The sequence below is a fragment of the Lissotriton vulgaris genome, unplaced genomic scaffold (assembly GCF_964263255.1).
Source record: "Lissotriton vulgaris unplaced genomic scaffold, aLisVul1.2 SCAFFOLD_2339, whole genome shotgun sequence".
Lineage (NCBI taxonomy): Eukaryota > Metazoa > Chordata > Amphibia > Caudata > Salamandridae > Lissotriton > Lissotriton vulgaris.
The window spans coordinates 91,009-112,669 of record NW_028241512.1 but is presented as its reverse complement, the minus strand read 5'-3'; the positions used below and the strand labels follow the sequence as shown (position 1 = coordinate 112,669).

The 21,661-nt window shown below is 41.9% G+C and overlaps 1 protein-coding gene across 2 annotated transcripts in view; it reads right to left on the bottom strand.

Moving 5' to 3' along the window:
* TUFT1 (tuftelin 1) overlaps window positions 1–12,644 on the bottom strand; it is a 63,316-nt gene extending 50,672 nt beyond the window's left edge. Inside the window, exon 1 of one of the 2 annotated variants that reach the window (XM_086948105.1) lies at window positions 12,459–12,644. In XM_086948105.1, coding sequence (XP_086804231.1) covers window positions 12,459–12,515 — 57 coding nt within the window. In that variant the 5' untranslated portion in view covers window positions 12,516–12,644. The remainder of the gene's footprint in view (window positions 1–12,458) is intronic. The other variant, XM_086948106.1, reaches the window with a different exon arrangement.
* Between the last annotated feature and the right edge of the window lie 9,017 nt (window positions 12,645–21,661).

Genomic DNA, 21,661 nt, shown 5'->3' with positions numbered 1-21,661 from the left:
GGGGGGGGGGGCGGACAAAATATTGCTTGTGGCACTACCTTTGTAAGAGAAGCTTTAACTGGACCAAAAATAATCAATTTGAAGATTAGATTAAAAACCCTTTCGAGCTGGGAATGAAGGTAACCCTGGCAATCGACCAACAAAGTATTGCACCAAAGATGAAACAGAAGAGAAGAGAACACACAGACGATTATGTCGCCATCTTTAAGAGTTGTATTCTAAACCAGGTCGACAGGGTTGGTCATAAGCAACTGCTTTTGACAGTTCCCCGAGCCACCCGTTTCAAACACAGGCTGTGGGTTGAACATGCAGGGGAGGTAGGCACTTTAGGAAAAAGCTTTGGAATAAAATGGTTGTTTTAATGAATTAGAGAACCGCCCACCTCAAGCAGGGTAAAGGAAGTAAATAGGAAGATGCGCCTTCCATGGTTAGTGTGTTCCAGTACCAATGAAGCTAGTCTCGTCTCTAGTGATACAGCGATCAAAAAAACAATGGACTGGAATGCGGCACCAAGTAATTACTTTTCTCTGAGATTAATTCAAGCATTCCACCCATAACTTTGCATTCCTCTGTGAATGAAAGCCATCCTGGCAATTGGTCTTGCTGAAGGAGGCCTTAACCTTAACTTGATGAACAAGGTCGCAGGGGCAGATCATGACCAGATTTCCCTGCGCCAGGACCAAGTGGGTACCAGAGATAAGAACTACCGCCCTGGTCTCCCAATGAAACAAGTGATATGCATGTAGCATTGTATTAAATGACTGACCGCCATAGCAAGCAACCTCCTCACCAGCTCAGGGCTTCACCACCAAACAAACCTGAGAGTTCAATTATTTGGTTTTGATTTAGTAAAGCCCCAAGGAGCGCTCAGTGATGCAGACGGCTGCTTCTTAACTCTTCGGTTAGACATGTCCACCCCAGGGGAGGGCTTACCGCCACACTTGCTTTGTTTACCACAACAGTAACCATCCGAATGACGTCTCAACCTCAGAGACTATGTTGTCCCATCGCAGGGTTACAGGTTTCCATAGCAAGGAACCTTCCCCGGCACTGCAAATGGGCATGAACGGATATTTCTGGTTAATTACATCGCTACACACCCCTGCGTACACTTGTAGTACCGGTTTGATATTTGCTACCACTATAGAACATGACCGAACACAAAAGAGGTCTCATTAAGGGTGCTGGGGCCAGGAGGAAAGAAGTACCACTTCACAGCACTTACCCTCAGAAGCACAGTACTTTTGAGTCACTATCACTGCCACAAAACGTGCTTTGTGTAGCATGTCTGCATGCTTACGGTATCTCTCAACGCGTTTAAGACGCCAGAACCACTGTTACTGTATTTAATATATACACACATACCCTACAATAAAGCAAACCAAGAGGAACCCTTTGGTGTTTATTGTTGAATTTAATTTTTTCCAATCTTGTTAACCTGCAATTTTTGTATTTGTGAATGTTTGATTACTCTGTGATTACTGCAGAAAATCCCTGTCACGTCTGTTCGATTGCTCACAGGACCTGCTGTACCAGTTCGGAAGTACAGTAAAGAGTTTTGAGGCTTACTTTATATGAATTCAATCACTTTGCTAGTATGTTTTCATCCTTCAATAAGTACAGAGGGATAGGATAGTCATGTACTCTAATTTTTTTTTTAAATAAATAAATTAAATAAAAAAAATTAAAAAGGGAGGTGCCCGCCCACACCCTCACCCGCAATGAACACGCGCTAGGCTTAACAGAGGGCCAGCTGCTTCACATGTGCAGTTGTAATATTTTTTTCAATGTGGTTTTTTGCTTGTGGTGGCTGAAAATATATTTCAGTGGAGGCTAACATTTCCCCATAGGCTTCTTTTGCTTGAAGTTCACACTAGAAGTTTTCATGCTTCAATAGTGACCCGAAAAGTCTGTGTACTGTCTTTGAGTTTGAAGGGTCTATTGCTCTTTACTAAAGATGCATTTTGTTTTTCTAGAGGGGTAAAATAGTTACCGTTAAAACAATAAACATGTTCTTCCCTAAATACAGTAGAGAGGCAATTGTAAAATGACTATTTCACACCAGTAGGCCTCCGAGTCCAGCTTTCCCAGCGAGACACACATTGCCCAAAGACAACATTTTACAATTGCTAGTTTAACTTTAGTTAAGCAACAAAAAGTGGACCTAGCGACTGATTAGTCTGAACACGGTTGTTTAATCACAGATGATGCATCTCAACCAGATTAGGCTTGTCTGTGAAATTAGGTGCACAATTACCAAAAGCTTCACGGTCTGCTCCTACAGGGCAACCACAAAAAAGTAATCTATACATGTTTAACCCCTTGAAAACAAACAGCTGAAAAACAAACTCCATTGAGAACCATAGCTTTTCTCTCAATTTCCTTTACATTTCACATCACGTTGGTCTGTTATCGGCATCGACCACCTCTGCAGCCACAATGTTCGATGACAATTGTTTTTCAGTTTATGGAGCTGTGAACAAACATGGCGCACATTAATCAAGGGAAAGCAGATATATTGCTTGAATGAACAAAAGCCAACGTGCCACGCAGGTGTGGAAAGAGATAGTGGAGGCCATTGCAGGACACGCCACACACACACACACACACAATGACACCACTGAACAAACAGTACACACTTTGACAAAGATCCCTTGATAGCTCCCAGCATATTTGGTTCTGATGACGTCAATTGGATGAGGCTAGGTGCAGACCTTCCTGGCTGAAAGGGTTGTACACAATCAAGCACATTAGAACTTTCTGTGCAGGGCGTTCAAGTGATGGGTGGTCAGAGCAGGAATCTTGAGGCTGCACAGAGGAGATTGCAGAGGAGGCAATGGGTGTAGAATGAGGTGCCAGGTGCAGAATCAGTAACCAATGTAGCAAAATACTGAGCAAGGGACCGAGAACCAGGGTCAGATCGTAGAGGAATTGACGATTATTATCCTCATTTCGCAAAGAAGAGGCACCTAGGTGCGAGATATAATTGCCTACATTTTCACAGATATTGCAGCCTCAATTAAACTCACACTTCCTTTATAATATGTATTTCCATAGACCCACCAATTTTATACGGTGATTTTCCCTCTAAAGATTTCTGTATCTACAGTTTTTTCATGTGGCTTAATTCTGGTGTCAATCTGTTTCAGTAAAGTGCTGCACAGAAGAAATGTGGCATGTTGACAGGCTTGAGGGGAGTACATGTTTTCTGCTGTCGTAATGCATTCGGTGAGGACGGCAGTAGACTCACACTGCCTCGCCTCTTTTAGAGTTCCATTTTCAAGGATCAGTACAAATTGGTTTTCACACCAGTTCCTAGACAGGAGTTCCTGGATGCAGTCAGTGGCACTTTGTCAGAGCCCCGCAGTTCTTCACAAACAGCAGGGTCCATAGTTGTCACGTATTTGATCTGGCTTAAATCGATTACGAATAAAATAAAAAGGTCACTCTTAGATTCCCTCCATTGACTTCTCTTTTCATCTCTTTGCCAACAAGAGAATCTTCTCGGTCCTCACCCTTCCATTCTCTCCTTCAAGCTAAAATCTGACTGCATCTCAGCTGTTCAACACAGGATGGCCTTCCACTTACCCGACACCAAGACAGATTATCGGTTGACCTCCACTTCCCAGCTCCGTCTCCTGCTCCAACATCACTCTGCCAGCAACCTTGTGTGCCATTTAGCTCACACAGGATGCTGCTGTGAATCACCTTCAAAACCATTCCTGCTAGGCTCCAACTAACAAACCCATGGAAAAGTGTCCCACATCTGTATTTTTACAATGCTATATTCTGGACGACGTAAAAGCAATAATACATGCTAAACTGACGACCCTCTTTCTGCTGCCAAAGTCATTACCTTTCCTAACACAACAAAAGTGCGAGAGGTTTGGAAGGGGCTGCTCTAACCATCACGGTCAGCTGTCAGAACAGTAGCCTGAAATGAGGTGCAACTTAGGTGGGCATCGAGCTGCATCCGTACCTGGGACTGACAGCTGTGGAGGCATCACTCTTGGAGGCGGCAGGGTGTGTTGCCTTGCTTTGTGTGGTAAGGTGGTTAACTGAGTTTGCAGGATCTAGCAACACAACAAGTTCTAGTTTGCAACCCTGTGTTACTGGCTTAAAAAGTTATTCTGGGGCAGCGGCAGGAATTTTAAGAAAAAATGGCTGCCCCCCCCCATGCACCACAATTCTTAAATCATCATATTAATAGATGGGACTATAATGAAATACATACTTTTCACCATAATAGATAATGTAAATGCAATTATCAATATTTCCATCCAAAGGTCAGAACGAAAGTGGAGAGACGAGGGATGTCACTACACTGAATTCCTGACTAGATCACTCTGAACCTGGTAGATGGGGCACCAGATGAGCTTGGAATGAACCAGTAGTGGCCCCTAGGCGGTGAGCTCTCCTGCGTAGCTGGGGGGCAGGCTATATGTCTCGATGCCCACATGCTACTATTATTGAACCGGATAACCTATCCAAACTACTTCAAAGTAATAGACCGAGGCCAACTATAAATTGCAACCCAAAGCTGTCTCCTCCAATATATCATGTAACAAAACTAAAGGGTTTATGGATTTATGACTGTTCTTATGTAGAGCACTTGGACACCCATCAAACCTAGTCTGCGCTATTTAGAACTGAAAAATAAATGTAAATTAACAGAGGCTGTTGGTCTTCGAAAACTGTAAATACTAATCCAAAATGTTTTTATTAAAGAGAGCTGTGAATGGTCAGTGCCTTTTCCTCAAACACATTCACGGTGTAGGTTATTAAAAACTAATTGGTGTATAGACACAGTGTTCAGGAAGGATTACAAAAACTCTAGTTCTGAATCAATCATTGGAGAAGACGTCCATGTCCTCAACCTTTTACATCTGGATGATGGAAATGCCCTTCTACTGAGGTAGGAGCAGGTACACCTCTGGCTTCCATTAAACACTCTAGATGCAGTTGCTAGGCAGGCCTCACTTTTCAACAACTTGTCATTTGCTACTGCAGGAAGCCAGAACAAAAACACAAGGCAAAGGCGGCAAAACACCTAGTGGAGAAGTTTATTCTATGGTGGCAACAAAACGCCTCAAGCCAAAACTAAAAGGGAATTCTGCTTAATTATTTAACACATACATAAATAAATGCACACAAACCACACTACCAACAGGGACTTCAAGTATTCATAAAGTAACTTGAGCCTCTTCCAACTATCAGAGTTAGCGGGAGACAGCACAGAAAGTTTAATTTCAGTTAAAGGAGACAGAATATTACAAATATAACCCTTGAAACGCACACATGCCATTCTATAGGCGAAAAAAATGTCCCAAAGTAACTTTGTGCAATTCACCTCTCTTAAGAGCACCAAGGCCTTGGGAGCATATATATCGTGTTCTTTCATCCGGTCTTTAGTAAGTGAATGCCATTTAATATTTTGTGAACATGGTGCAGATGTGGTCAAAGTTATTCAGGGAGAAAAAATATTTCTGGAGTAGATAAACAAATTCCCCCTTCCCACAATTTAATATTTACTCTTCGTGATAGAGGAGATGGAGATCCTGAGCCCTTATCAGGCAGGCTTCTGGTTGATTACATCAACCATCGATCAGATATTTAGACTTCAGGTCTTATACTGGAAGACGGCGAGTGTAGAGGGTGGCAGCCTCAACCTCATCTTTGTCGACCTGAGGTCTGCCTTTGATCTAGTTCCTAGGGAAAAACTGTGGAAAGTACTGGGTGATCTTGGGATCCCACCGTACCTTTTGGATGTGTTAGTGAGGCTGCATAGGGAGACCTTCGCCCAAGTAAGGTGTGGGAAACATGGGGAATAGTCAGCACGTTTTCCGGTGAAGCAGGGGGTTCGCCAGGCATGCGTCCTGGCCCCCACTCTATTTTGCCTTTATATCAACTGGCTTATTGACCATTTACTTGGTGTTAAAGACAGTGATGCTCCAAGTTTAGACTCGGGGAGGGTGCCTGCGTTTATGTTCGCGGATGACATCTTGTTGCTGTCCAAAACATCAACGGGCATACAACGCATTCTGGATGGCTTCGCTGACTTTTGTATCCTGAGAGGCTTGGAGATCAACTTAACTAAATTCATGATCTTCAAACCCCCCAGGACCACTCGTCCGAACAAATCGTTAGACGGCACTCCCCTGGAGAGAGTGAAGACTTACGAGTATTTGGGTATCACTCTATCAGAACAGCTGGAGTGGGATATCCAACTGGCCAGGGCAAGCCTAAAGTTAACCCAAACAGCGGGGGATAATGAAAATGTACAGACTGGCTACGTTTAAGCCAGCCACTACTATTAAAATCTACAAAGTACAGGCTAGGGGGGCCACCCTTTATGGGGCTGAATTGTGGGGACACTGTAGGCCCTCTAACCTTATAAAAGTAGAGCATTCTTTCATGAAGAATTTGGTGGTACTCCCCCCTAGTACACCTTTAGTTCCCCTCCGTATGGATTTAGGGCTGCTACCCATTGACAAAGAGATCGCTCTAAGGCCCCTCATGTACTGGCGAAGGCTATGGGTAACACCAGAGCTGTCTTGTTACAGAGACGAACTCGAGGAGGTTTTGCCTATCCCGAGTAATAAGAAAATCCCTTGGCTTAGCCACATAAGGGCTCTTCGCATTAGAATAGGGAGGCAGGAACTGTGGGAGGTACCGGATACAGCGTGCACGTTAACGACCAGGGTAGATCTGGCGCGACATTATAGGTACCATAATCTGACAATCCTCCAAGCAAGTTCTACTCATGGCCGATTGACAATAGAGTTTCTACAAGTGAAGGCCGAATACAAAAAAAAAAAAAAAAGGAGTTTTTAGTTGTAATCTATCCTCCCCAGACCAGGAGACTATACATTCAATTCAGATGGGGGACTCTTCCACTTAGGCCGTTCACCAGCTAACGGGGTAAAGCAATACACAATGCCCGGCGTGTAAATATAAGAGTCTAAAATTCATGTGTTTTTCCTCTGCCCTGCGTATCTTGTATCTCGCAAACGATGGATAACTCCAATCTGTATAAACCTAGGATTTAGACATCGTTTTCAAGCTTTTAGGATCCTAAAGTACGATACCCACCCCCCTATTGTTTTTGCTGGCTCGAGCTTTCTGAACGGGATGTTGCAAAATCGCAGGAGTTTTTTAACACCTTGGCTGCTAGAGGTTGTCCCCCGCGGCGCTGCATTTTCTGATTTCCCATTGTTCATGACGAGCTCAGCTTGTCATGAGCACACGACCAGTGTACTGCATGACGAGCTGAGCTAGTCATGAGCAGCGAAGGGGTTAAAATAATTGCGTGTTGAGCCCCATGTTTGCCTGTCTGTTACAGAAATTTATGAAGGCATACAACGTGGTTATCTGTATTATCTATTAACTTAGTTTTTAATATCGATATCTTTCAATGAATTTTGAAGTTGTTTTATTTGATTCCAGGGATGGTTAAACCAAATGTTTTAATTTTTAAAAAAAAATGCAGACTACATGAATGTATTGTATTATTTTATCCTATTTATTAACTTGCGTGCTTTTTTTTATGATTGTATTAATGTACTTTTATGGCCCGAGGTGGCCGAAATAAAAGTTATCGAACGAACGTCTAATCTACTGGCCAGATCTACACCAAGGTGGCATTGAAAAGAAGTTTGTAAAATGTGGAATTTTAAATCTTAACCGTATCTCAAGATAATAGCAATTAAATATGTATTGGTCCACAAGCATAACAGTTCATTCCGCTAACATCTACCAATCAGCTCTCAGGCCTGAATTTAAATCTTTAATAATAATTGTATGGGGCCATTCCTAATCCTCAGACAGCACAAGTTGGTTGAGGGCATGTTTATTTCTTTTTGACCATGAACATCTGAGAGTTCTCTCACCACTGGCCATCTTCGATCTAAAACACAAACAACACCATAAAAAAGACAAACATTGGCAAAGCCAAAGAGGTCTGTCCATGGCTAGACTAGTGCAACTTTTTTTCTGATGGGAAGCATACAACACAAAAACAAACCATGCCACTCCCAAAATACGGCAGCCACGTGCTCATAAAAATAAAGGGAAAAACCTAACTATTACACAAAATTTTAGCAGAAACATGCATTAGATGCTTGCTAGCTGGAAAGTAGTCTTATATCAAGCAAAAATAATCCTTTTTAGTTTTAATGTACATCACAGGTGAATAGGATTCTTACTGGTGCAAAGACAATCCACTATATGCTTTGAATTACTGTAACCAAAAGACGCAATTAAAAAAATAAAATACTAAACAGAAGGATTTTTAAAAAAAAACGAAACTATAAAAGCACTGGCAAGTAAAGCATTGGCCTAGCAGCCCCTGTCCTGAAGGGCACTTCTATTTAAAGAGGATGTGCTCATGCGATCAGATAAAAATGCCATTATTCAGTTTTAAAAGTATAGCCACTTTTTTAACTCATGCCAACGACGGTAAGGTTGCCCTGTTAAGATCAAGAATTCATTTTGATACTACAATGTTGCGCAAGTTAACGGTTATCAAAAAAAAAAAATTTTTTAAAAACACATAGGTACATAAAGCTGTTGCAAATTACATGGACAATTAATTTGCAGTGGCCTTTAATGTTATTTATTTGCCTGTTTTTACATTTGTATATTTTAGATTAATGTTATTAGTGTTTACATTTTTTATACCCCACACTTTTCTCATTCAGTGTTTTGGGATTTGCTTTGATCGATAGGTCTTATTTTATAGTTTGATTGTGCAGCGCCAAGATACCTTACAAAACAGTTAAATATATGGAGTTTATTAACAATATTTCTTCTATCACAAGTTCAATTATTCACCAAGATTATGCAGGGCATACATCTGAAACTCCTTCCAGCAAAACTGATAAGTGAATCACAAAGCCGGTTTTACAAGCTAGAATGCCACCTACACCTCCAGAAACTGTTCCAAGGCTGAACTTTACTAATTCATAAGAGGTATCTATAAGAGCATCTGTGGACACTCCCAAGACAATTTTAGTAGCAGGGACTAATATAATGCAAATGAGGTAAACAGCAATACTCCCACTACTTTGTAGGCCTTTCGAAATATTTACAATACGTTTTGCCACACTTATTTTCTGCATTTCCAAACATGTATCTCCACAAAATGCAGTTTCCTCATTGACCAAGAACTCTGTAGTACTTTCTAAATCCCTCGCAGGTTTAGAATTACTTATGCATACAAATTGATCCACCCAAAAGGGGAAAAAGAAAATCCAGCTCGTATCCACATTTGCCCGATTTCAGGAGGAAGAGGTAAACCAAAAACAAAGTGTAAGAAAGGCAAGCAAGACTTCAACCAAAAAAAAACAAACCTTCCCAACCACACTCCCAGATTTAAACTGGACAAAGGAAGCACAGCATTGGTAATGTGGGAAACGAAATGGCTACCAAGCGACTGAATACCATCTCTTGGGTATGCACTTCTAATCCGAAAAACATGGCTGCGTCATCCCTCAATGCATGGCAAGGAATTAACAAGGACTCTACATTACCCTGTTTAGCTCAGACGGGTGTGGCTGTCAACATCGAAACTGCCAATTTCACAAGAGCCCGCCACATTATAATTTATTTACATGAAGATTTGCTTCGGGCATGGAGCCAGGCCTGTATGGCCATCAGCACTCTTATCGGTTCTGACGTAATAGTGTGTGTTACATTTCGAGATGGATGTACGGCACACTCTTAGGAAGAATACTAAAACCCAGGTTTATGTACCTGGCGAGCAAAATGTGTCAGTCAGATGAGCAGAAAGAACATCTCAAATTTACAAATGAATGGAAGGTGTTCAGGCATGCTATACAGTATGTGTATGTAGTGTTTTAAGAGAAGACGAGGCCTTTGCTGGCATCTGGGATCATCCACATTGTTACGCTGCAGTCATTTGTAAAATCTCTCATGTCATTAAGTTTTTATGCTTTTTAAGTGTATCATAATGTAGCATTTATAGGCAGGTGAATACTACAGTTGACCCCAACTTATACTTCTGTACAGTCAAGGATTAGGTTATCCCGTATGATGGGCATGGTCTATAGAGTTTGGATCTATAGTGTAGCCTATGTAGAACATTTGGGTGTTGTGTGTTAGAGTGGTGCTCCAATCATTTTGCTGCACAGCAAGGTGTGAGAAAACAATGCTGTGCTTCTGAAACTGTGACTTGTCTGACCTATGGGTGAAGTTACCTTGTGTGTGAGCAAGAATCGTGGAGAACAGGCAGAAATACATCTCTAAGGAAACTGATATTTGCAGAGGGTGCGTATCCATATGATGGTGAGTAAGGGGCCCCTTCAATGGAAGCAAAGTACATGAAACCCATGCAGTGCACAGAGTCACAGCTATGCATGACTTGATACTGTAGGAAAATAAACTGCCCTACCATACTCTGGCCGGAAGACCAATTCGGGGAGAAGTTTTTTTTATCACAAGTCATCCACTCGTTACAGAGGCCCGAAAGTCAAAATGGGCGACAAATTGTTTTTAAACACAAACCCCAGATCTTGCACTGCTATCGTACGAAGTGCAAAATACAACCGAAAACGACAAGTTAGCTTGCAATATTAATAATAAACAGCCATATTCTACAAATATAAACCAATAGGACTCCTGTCGTCTTTGTGGGAGTTAAAGAGCAATCTAACGTAGAGGAAAAAACACTGCACTCTTTACCCTGTCTTGCATCTCTAACCAACAGGCATTCTAGTTGGTTGATTTATTTGATGATGTCACCTGGAGTTTTGAAATGCATTACATCATTCGCCAGATGGACCTTTAAATATCCAATGACTAATATTTGCCAGCAACTACTTTCATCCCATGCTTGTTGAATGGTAACATTAAAGTAATACTTTTTAAACCGGGAGCTAACCTAAAAAATTAGAGGATTGCTGAAATTTTCTAGCGACATAAAACGTGTATTTTTTCCAAAGGCTGCGGCTTAGAGTAAGCCATATAATTCAGCCCTTAGCAGAATTACTCGCAGGCGGTTCAGTAACATCTACAAATCTCTGCTCCATGCTAAACCTGTTATTTAGGGAGTTAGCACAATGCTACCTCATACTGCGGCACACCCAGCTTCGAAGCGTAGGCTGGAGGGGTGCTGCGGAGACCAGTCAAGTCTGGTGGCTCAGAGGGCGAATGCATCCACTCCAGTAATCAATCTGACCTCATAGGATACCCGGGGTTCCATTCAGCCTTTCACCCTTCAGGTCAATGAGATGAGCACCACCACTGAACTGGGTAACAATAAACGTATTATGCAGCACCCAAGAGTGATGGTGAGCTTTGCAAACGCATATTAGGTTTACTTCGAGAATGCACACAAGCACCAGTTAAAAACTACAATGGACGCCTGTCCTCCCTTCGGTTGAAAATTCACTACTTTACACAAAATTCTGCCCACGGACATATCCCATAACTATCTGGGTCAAAGCAAGGTTCAAACTATGTGATTGAATTCGATATCCCTGCGGTTGAATGCAAACGTGCACTACCGTGACACTGTAAGTATTCTAAGACAATGGCAAGGGCCTTCGGTGCAAACAAACTCTACACTTGTATGTTGAGTGGCTTGCGTCAATTGGTGTAACCCAACCCTATACAAGACGATGATGCCAATACACCTCCTGTATCATAGTGTAACCCAGCTGTCTCTGGCAGAGCACCCCCAGAAATAGCTCTGCAATCACGGTGTGACCAGAGGCGCCTCTTGAAACCTCACTACACTAGTCATTAATAGGCAGAAAGTCGATTCGGTCTACAACCCTGGCAAGCAATACATCCAGGGCCTAGTGAAATTAAATTGTACCTCCATCACAGGACTATAAAGGAAGTGTTATAATGCGTCATCTATAACAAATAGTACCCGATTAACATCAGCAGCAAATTCCACCTAAAATGTTACAAGCAACAGCCAATTCAGAACTCGCCCAAGGCTAAAGTTTTTCAAAACTTGTACAAAAACTGGCCTCTTAAGAGAGGGGTACATTTACAGTGTTCTTTACTGTAGGGTGTAAATTATAAAATACCAATATGTCAAATCACTAATGGCTTACCGCTACCATCATGACAGGTTAGTTATAACTTTTAAAAGTACAAATATTTTTCATACTAATCACTATCAGTCCACATAAACAAATAAAGACAATCTTATCAGAGAGTCAGGCAGTAGCGGTACCGTGGGTAAAAGACAAACATACCAGCGCCATTAATTCAACAGAAAAAAGACACTATATAACAACAGCGCTTTCAGGTTTTTCTCCCACAGAGTGAGAGAAAATAATATGTAGAAACTGCAAGGGGAGGGATACGAAGCAAAAACAGAAAAGTGCGTAATTTCTTTTTGCCATACCTGGGCACACAGGGTTTATGAGAGTGTGGTGTTATCCAAATACAGACTAACCCGCACTTGTGGGTACTCTACTCACCGAGTCCGCCTCGGGCTTCAGCTGCTGCAGGGTGCACAGGCTGCGGGCGCCACTCATCTTCGCACTGGGAGCGGATGCTGAGGCGGCCAGGGATCCGGGCAGGCTCCGCTCTTCCCTCGCTGCCAGCTCCGACTACAAACCAGCCTCGGCCACCCCACTCAACTGTGCAAGGAGGAGGGCGGTTGTGACAGGAGCTCGCGCCCCGCCCCCGGGCGCCAATTGGCTGACGCTCACACCAACAGCGAGCGACTTCGTTGATACTAAAAAATAGAAAACATAACGGCCATCTTGGTCGGCCATTATTTTGCCTAAATGTACGAATGTAATACGAAAAATTTACACATTTAATATAAAGTAAAACATAAATATATGCACTTTCATTTAAAATATATGCTTTTTATTCTAGATAGAACTAACACTTTATGTACGCGTATATTAGTTAACAAAGCAAATTAGACATTTCATTTTGTCGACCACCAAATAAGCTAATTTTATAATTTGTCTGTATAAGCAAACTTTTTCAGTAGACGTTTACAATAACTCGCTGTACTGAACAGAAAAGCTTTACTTATCAAGATGGCCGTCGCCTTTACGTGAGAAAAGACATGCTAATAATACTGTCTTTGAGGTTTCGGCTAAACTCCGCCCTGCGGCTCCACCACTGAAACCACTGCACACCTGGTCGGGGGCTCCTGCTTATGATAACTCCGGAGGTTTCCACCCAAAACAGCAGCAGCATAGCTGCCAAGGTTTAAGATTGCTTATGTGTGACATGTTCATAATTTCAGTGAAATTATGAGTGACATTTCAATCACTATGAGTGACACTTTCTCGCGAGCAAAATCAAGCAATAAAGATGAGAAAAGCATATAAATATCAGAAATCGCACCCACTTGAGCAATGAAAAACTTTAACAAGATCTTAAAACTGCTGCAATTGACCTATGTCTTTGTTGTTACTCAATATTTGTGACTGCTGTAATTTCTACTTTAATGCTCTTAGTCTATCGTAAATGGCCCAAAACCATTTGTAGTATTATTTATATGCCTTATATCATCTATTTAATTTGTTAAGCACTCTAACATCTTTCAATCCCTTTCTCACAAACTGTTCATTTGTTTTATAGTGTTGCTAATGCCAGTGCATGGTGTCAAAGCTCTTTACATCACACACACAATATAAAGACAGAATGACTCATTTGTAGGTAATCCAGTCTAGAAATGATATTTGTAGCACATCCCCCCTGGCAACAGCTGAAGTGTTGTCATAGGTAGTTCATCCATCCAGCAATAGTCTAGGATGAAACTGAAGTGATTTGCAGTGGGCCAAGCATTCTGCCTGGTGGTGCACTAAGAACTCCAGCAGAAATATCGAATAAGTAACTGGGGGCCAAGACCATCTAGATATTTGATATTAAAAACATCCTGCAGTGTCACCTTAGAGTACTAACACCTGCAGGCATCGGCTGCAGCTGCCTGGTAAAGCACAGGTGCCTCTGAGACTTTATGTTTATGAAGCACAAGAATGGAGTCACCGTGGCTTTCGGAAACTATCCTGTTGTTTTTACATTTTTTGTATAAATCCTTCCTATCGCATGTTAATGGAAAATGAAAAAAATATTTATTTTAAAAAACATCAAGCAGCACGGGACATACAAGCCAGACTCATAGTCAACCCTCAAAAAGTGTGTGACTGATGCCAATCTGTAACATAAAGATGATGAGCATACATCGCACAACCAATATCAGAACGTTGAGTACGTTTGTACATCATGCCACGTGCCTTGGTGCACTTTTCTAGATGAAACAAAGGTAGCAACGTCCACAGGCAAGTAGCAAGCTAAGCTCTTGCAGTGAGTAAAATCACTAACCAGATCGCAACATTTAGGGGTAAAGGATAAGGTGAAACTGAAATTAACTCTAGGTAAATTCATTTATGCAAAAAAGGTGGCTACGGACAAAATCTCCGTTGTGTGGCATCCAAACTTGTGTGGTCTCCAGGGCATAGATTTTCAGCGTGGGCACAAAAGTAAAGGAAGCATCAAATTGTGATGAAAATTGAGACATAAAAGGGTTTAAGTAAATAGCACTGTAACACAGGTAAATACACAATGCTCTGTGGATACTCAAGAAGGGATTCGATCATAATTTACATTTTATAAATCCATGATGAATAATAGTTTTCTATATTGCGGGATCCTGAGAATAATACATAACCCTCTTAGTTGGCATTATGTTCAGGCTGACCAAAGTACTTATTCTCTGTTCTGTAGTTTGACTGGCAGGCTGGTAGTCGCGACGTTGCAGCCCACAGAGTCCTATGTCACTATGTCTACTCTGAGTGTCATGTTCGGTGCAGTGGCGACGGTGAGCACAGCACTGACTGCAGCTTCCCGCAACGCCCGAGGCCTCGACCCCTGCACTGTCATGATGATATGAGTGTTTGAAACTGCCGTCCTGTCCGGTCCAAAGAAGCCCCGGGATTAAATATGCGCAGGCAGCAGCCATTTATTATGCCATGTCCCTGGGACAGCAGTCAGCACACCACCCAACTCGAGTCGAGCCCCCCGGCTGCCTTTTCCTGAATCTGACCTCACTTCCGAACAGGCGCGGCGCGACCGGGAATTTCTAAGGCCAGAGGCAGCAGGGCAAAAAGTAACATTGTAGCAAGCAGCACAATGTGTTCGAAATTATTAACTGTTTACTGAGCCTGCTGGCAAGTCCCTATAGGGAGCTCAGTAGCAGAGCCGGTGCGTGTGCTAGCAGCCTGATAACCAGTTTCAGCACTGGTACAGCAAAGTGACACCGTGGCATTTAAATGCGTGACAACGTATTTCAGTGCGGTGATGCGGAACACCACACTGAAATGCGTTAGTGTCACACATGAAGCGTGATACTTGACAGGCATGCAGCAGTGAGAGGAAAAGCTCCTCAGTACCTCATCTTTAATAGGGAGGAAGGGTGCCTTACTGATAGAGGTTGTGTAAGTAGCTCTGCCCCCCTGAATTAGTGTAAATTCCATTTATATAAGGGATAAAGTAAATGTAAACGTAAATGTACACAAATTTATATAGCGCAAATCACCGAGCGGTTTCTAAGCGCTTGCTTAGGGAACCCGTCCTGGTATTCCCCTGTGAGATAACCCCGGCAGGGTATCTGCAAGGTGAAAGCCAGGCATCCCGCCGCGAGGGGCCGTTGTGGAAATTAAGCAAGCTATTGCCCAGAGTCTCAGAGTGTGAACCCGTGAATCGAGTAGGCACCAGAGCGAGAATTGTCAAGTCCATGGACATTTTAGGGCTCAAGACCCCGCCGTGCCAGGAATTGAACCCTGGTCCCGGGCTGACCTCTGCTTCCAGGTCTGCCTCCTCTAACCAGTGAGCCACACTTCTCCACCTGCCATTCATTACAGGTATATTGCAAGTCATGGAGGAGTTCCATAACCTTATAGGGGAATGCGGCGCAAGGAAGCAGGCATTGTGATGTCAGTACTTACTGTAGTAACTTATAATAGTAACTGAGTACGTCACTAGTCTCTGATTATAAAGAAATTAGAGACATGCATTTATACAGGGATTACAGAATTGCATGTATTGTACAAAGCTTACCACCACTACAGAGATGTTCAAGTACTTTACAGCAACGCATTACTCCAGAACCCAGGGTTAGCGGTAAATAGATATAAGATGAGTGCATTTATTATAGTGTTATGAATCGGGATGGAGTAATTGAAAATGAATAGTACAAAAAAGATGCAAGATGTTATAGAGCGTGGTGAACATATTCGTCTGTTAGTTGGATGATTAGGTAGATAGAGCGGAACTGGACAGCAAGTATGTAACTCCCTTGTAGTCTGAAAACTTTGGGATGAGTCACAGAGTAGAGTAAAACGGTGACTTGGACATGTTTGTAACGCATACATACAAGTATATAAACATACAAAGTATGCATATTATACCCAGTTATAAATAGAAGGCGTAAACCATATATATATTTATTTTATTTATTTATAGTATTTATAAAGCGCTCTGCAACCCTACGGGCATCCTGGCGCTCAGGGCTCGAGTCGGGGTCCACGCGGGTGGATGGCGTCCCCCCACTTATTTTACCGGGGGGACACCGTCCCCCCTGCCAAACAGCTGGACTTCACTCTTTGGCCTCTCTGGGACGAGGAGCTCGGCACTTTCCGTGATGTCACTTCCTGTCGTGACGTCACTTCCGGGGACAGCGTCACCCCACTTCTTTTTTTACGACTTGTGGCCTGCTGGCGCTGTATGAATATAGCTGAAACGATGTGCATCATGAGTAGAAGGGATGTCATTTGATTCTGGGCAGTTAGATTTTAGGGAAAAGCCATGTTTTTACTTTTTTTCGGAAGGCCATCAGTTCATCTGTTTTCCTGATGGCAGTAGGTAGTCTATTCCACAGATGAGCTGCCGCTATACTGAAGGCTCTGCCACCATAAGTGGCTTTCCTGATCCTGGGTATACTGATGAGGTTAGTAGAGGAGGATCGAAGGATCCGAGTGGGTTCATACCATTTAAATTTATTTTGAAGTGGTCGGGGGCCCATTCCATGCACTGCCTTAAAGACAGTGCATAGGGATTTGAAGAGGATCCTCTGGTGTACAGGCAGCCAGTGTAATTCCGCCAGTGCGAAGGTAGTGGAGGATCTTCGCCCTCGGGAAAGTGCCATTTTTGCTGCAGCCGCCTGGATGCTCTGAAGTCTGGAAATCAGGAAAGCAGGAGATTCCAGTAACAGAGCATTACAGTAATCCAGGCGGCTAAGAATGGTGCTCCTGACTATGGTGGCTCTAACCTGTGCTGGTAAAAGGGGCAGCAGCTTTCGAAGTCCTCGCATTAAGGCGAAACAACTGCTCACCTGCTTATTGACATTGGTCTCTAGACTCAAACTGTCATTGAAACTGACTCCAAGGTTCCTCACTGATTTCACTGGGGTTAGTAGCTACCCTGGCTCCAGAGGCCAAAAGTCAGTGGGCAGACTTCTAGTGATTCTACCTACTTTGCAATACATTATTTCGGTTTTATCGCTATTAAACTGTAATGAGTTCTGATTTAACCAGGATGTCATTTCCAGCATGTAGGTATGGAAGGTCTCGAGTGAATCTACATATTCTCTGAAAAAACAAAGGTTAAAGTGGTGTTATAGTTGGGTATGGTGATAATATCTTACCTGACATTAAAACAATCTTAGAAATTTACTGAACAGGCAAAGGTTGTTAAAGTGATGTTTTGATTAGGGGAAAATAACAGTGTAAACAACATTTTAACCTAAAAAAAGAAATTCACCAGTTATCATTGACTCAAGAAACTATAACTCATACTCCACCATGTACAGCGTTGTCATTGATGGTTATTTCAGTTATCAGTGATTTTCTGCACATGTGCATACATATAATATTAACATATAAAGACGTACAGGTATATGCAATGCATAATTGTACATACACTGTTATACACATTGTTGATTAAAAAGAAACATCTATATATATATATATATATGAATATCCTTGCACAAGGCAGTATAAACCTGTATACGTACGCACAGGTAGATACACAACATCTCCTACTTACCCAGACATATATATTTTTGCCATGCTTGAATATACATGTAGTGTCATTCATTTTTATCATTATCTAAATATTTTTTTTCCTACAGAATGCCAAACAACGTATCCAAATGAACAGCTACCTACCTAGAATCATATTTTCAAACCCTGACTTATATGTATTCTTATACAAAGAAGCACAAACACATATAACATACATTCATGTACATGTTATCTGTATACTACGACATACAAGTATATGTAATGCATAAGCATACATTTATTGCCAAATATAGAACAGATTTTTTTATGTATATACTCATACAAAGCATAAACTCATGTACTTAGGCACATGTACATGAACATATCAATATTTACCTACTTAAACATGCATATCCGTGTCATTCATAAATATGTGTGCATTGTCCTATACATACTTTTTTGTTTTACATTTTATCATGAAAGAGTAAGATTTATTTAGAGGAAAAAGTGGGAGATTTTATTTGTTATATTGTCTTGCATTGCAGTGGAGGAAGTTTTGTGTGGGATGCAACAATTTCGGGAGTCGTCTGGCTGAATTGGAATCCCGTCACTACTTTCAAAATCGTGCATCTGCAGTAGAAGTTTCAAAACCTTTGACCGCGCTAGCTATCTCCCCACCAACGCAATCCATTATAAAGCCATTCCAAAGAAATGTTCCCTAATATTGATCTTCGCTTTGGTCTTCTTACCTTCCATATCTCAAACAAGGTCATATGGATATACTTATTTGAAAATGCTAGTACTAATATGTATTGGGCTAGAAAGACATTGTTATTTTCTCTCTCTTCTTTTGCCCACTTATTACATTTTTTATGTTTATTCATGTTGGTTCGTCACAAATTAAAATGTGGGGCATGGATGGACCAGGAAAGACCATGTGTTGGAAGTTTTGGAACAGTGGCTCATTTAAATTATCGTTATCAACTGTCTCCTTGCCATGTAAACATCCAATATCCAGTCACTGGCTTGAGCCTTACAGTCAATTTTGTGCAATTGAGGGAAAACAAGGCAATAGTTACCAGAATGCAAATGTTTAAAACTGTCAGCTGGATATATTTGCCCTTGTGTCATGAAGTTGTATAGCAGTAGTTTAAGGACACTTTCCAGGGTGAGATGGTAAGTCCTTTCAAAGAACTGAATAGAATAATTGTGAGAAATACAGTGCAAAGCCATTGGCGCAGTATTAGTTATCAGACCTATTATTAAATAAAAAGCTATTTTCACGGAGCAGGAAGGGATCCCCTAGGAGCAATGTTTTCGGAAATGTGCAACATGGTGCATTAACATTGCATTGCCCTCCCTCATCAAGGAAGATCACACAGTTACATTCCAAGCTCTTGTCTTTTCCAGTTCCACGTATAAGTAGGTGATCTGCCCAGGTTTTCTTTGATTCCTAGTTTATGTAGTTTCCAGTATATAGTGGGATTAACAAGACTACAAAGCATACAAAGAAAAACATCACATCTGCCATGTAATGGCTGACCTACTAAGATATGGTACTGGGAAATTTGAGAGAACGGGTTCTACTGCACTTAAGGTGGAGGTCTCACTGTTTCGGTAGCAGTCTACCAGAAAACGCAGCTGTCTAGTTTGCAAAGACTTCTTGGGGACATTCAGAAATCTTCCCTGGGAATGCATTACATCCATTGCTTATCATTGGCTTTGTGTTTTGTAACTTATAGTTGTTTGCATTCTATAGGCTGGCTTTATTTGTTTTTGGTGCTCAATATGTCTTTGTCCTTCCAGTGGGGCATTGCCTGTTTATTGTACTGTTCCACAAATGCAAGCTTTCCATAAACAGGCCTTTACATTTTATTATTTTATTATCACATTTACTGTACATTCAAAAGCAACGGTCAAATGTCGGACTCTGTCTTCTGAGGGAGCTTGGTGTTTACTTTTCTTTTTCTGACTTCAAGGTGAGAGGATTTATGTGACAATGATACTTGGTACTGGGTGTTTGTGCTGGAGGAAGGCTGTACGATGTTATTTTTTTCTAGCACACCACACAATTTAAATGTCTGTAAATGAACTGTGCAAATATTTCTGAATATATCAGAATTAGGAAAGTACTAACAAAGCAAATTGTTATGTAATTCAAAAATGTGGTGGAAACAAATATTTTAATTTGATCAGAACAGTAGGTGATGCAATTTTCACACAATGTCATTTGTACACTCTATGGTTTTTATCAGTTAAACTGTGTGTCTGTGTAAATGTAATGGTAATTTCAATTGAAAATGTGTGTCTGAAATAGCATTGCATTACCACACCCTCTACTACACGACAGTCTACACCACTATACTCCACTTTAAGCCACTTTACTGCATTGTACACCACTCTACGACCCTCCACTCTACAATCCTCCCCTCCATTCTGCGACACTTTACTCTACAATACTCCACTACATTCCACTCAACGCCACTCCACTCTACAACACTGTACTCCACTTTATGCCACTCCACACTACTCCACACTACTTCACTCTGAGACACTCTACAACACTGCTCCACTCTACGCCCCTCCATTCTATGACACTCTACACCACTCTGCAACACTCTACTCCATTCTATTCCACAACTCTATACACCACTCTACATCACTCCATTCTATGCCACTCTTCTCTACACCACTCCACTCTACTCTACGACACTCAATCTATGCTGCTCCACAACACTTTATGCCACTCCACTCTACTGCTGTGTACTCCACTCTATGGCTCTGCACTCCACTCCACACCACTCTTCTCTATGCCACTTTTAGGCACGCTGGTGTACAACATGGCTAAAATACATTGGCAAAGCCAACAGATCCTGCATAGGTTAGACCTACTGGCTTTGCCAATGCTTGTTTTCTTTTCTTTCCGCTGTCCTCTGCTGTCGCATTTCCCTACTCCAACTGGAGAACCTGAAGCCAGAGAAGCTGTCTCTCCTGCATTCTAGCCTACCATCAGTTTTCATTCGTTTTTTAAAAGTATTCCCTCTTAATCCCCTGCCTCATTGTCTCTTGTATTCACACCCTTGTATTAATGAGCTGAATGCCCAGTTAGACGCAAAGATGGGCAGCCCATCACCGGGCAGCAGTGCCATGGTAGTCCTTCTTTTCCTTCCCACAACAGCAGAGTGCAAGATACGGACCATGGGTCTTGCTGCTAGCAGTAGGTTGTCAGGAATCGCTGAGATAAGATATACGTCACAAACGACGAGACAAAGATTGCTTTCCACAGCTGATCCTTCAGCAGCTGCGAAAAGCTGTTTCACCTCACAAGGAGGCCTGTCAGCAGGGCTGAGCTCAGCCTTCATGACTAAGCACTGGCAAAAGGAACAATCCTGCATCTTCCCCTTACTTTTTGTAAAAACTGGACATAGCCTTGCCTCACACACATACAACAAGCAGATCAGTGGATGCTGATGCTGGCAGCCACCACCAGCCACATGCACAATTTGGCCTCTTTTATTATAGTCTATTTCACGTGAAAACATTAAATTTGTGGTTGTGCAGTTGTACTTAACGGAGTACAAGTGATACCTGCAGATTAATGGCGAGTTGAAAGGTATTCTCGTCGCCTCGATTAAAGTAACCTATTTCTGTTGGAA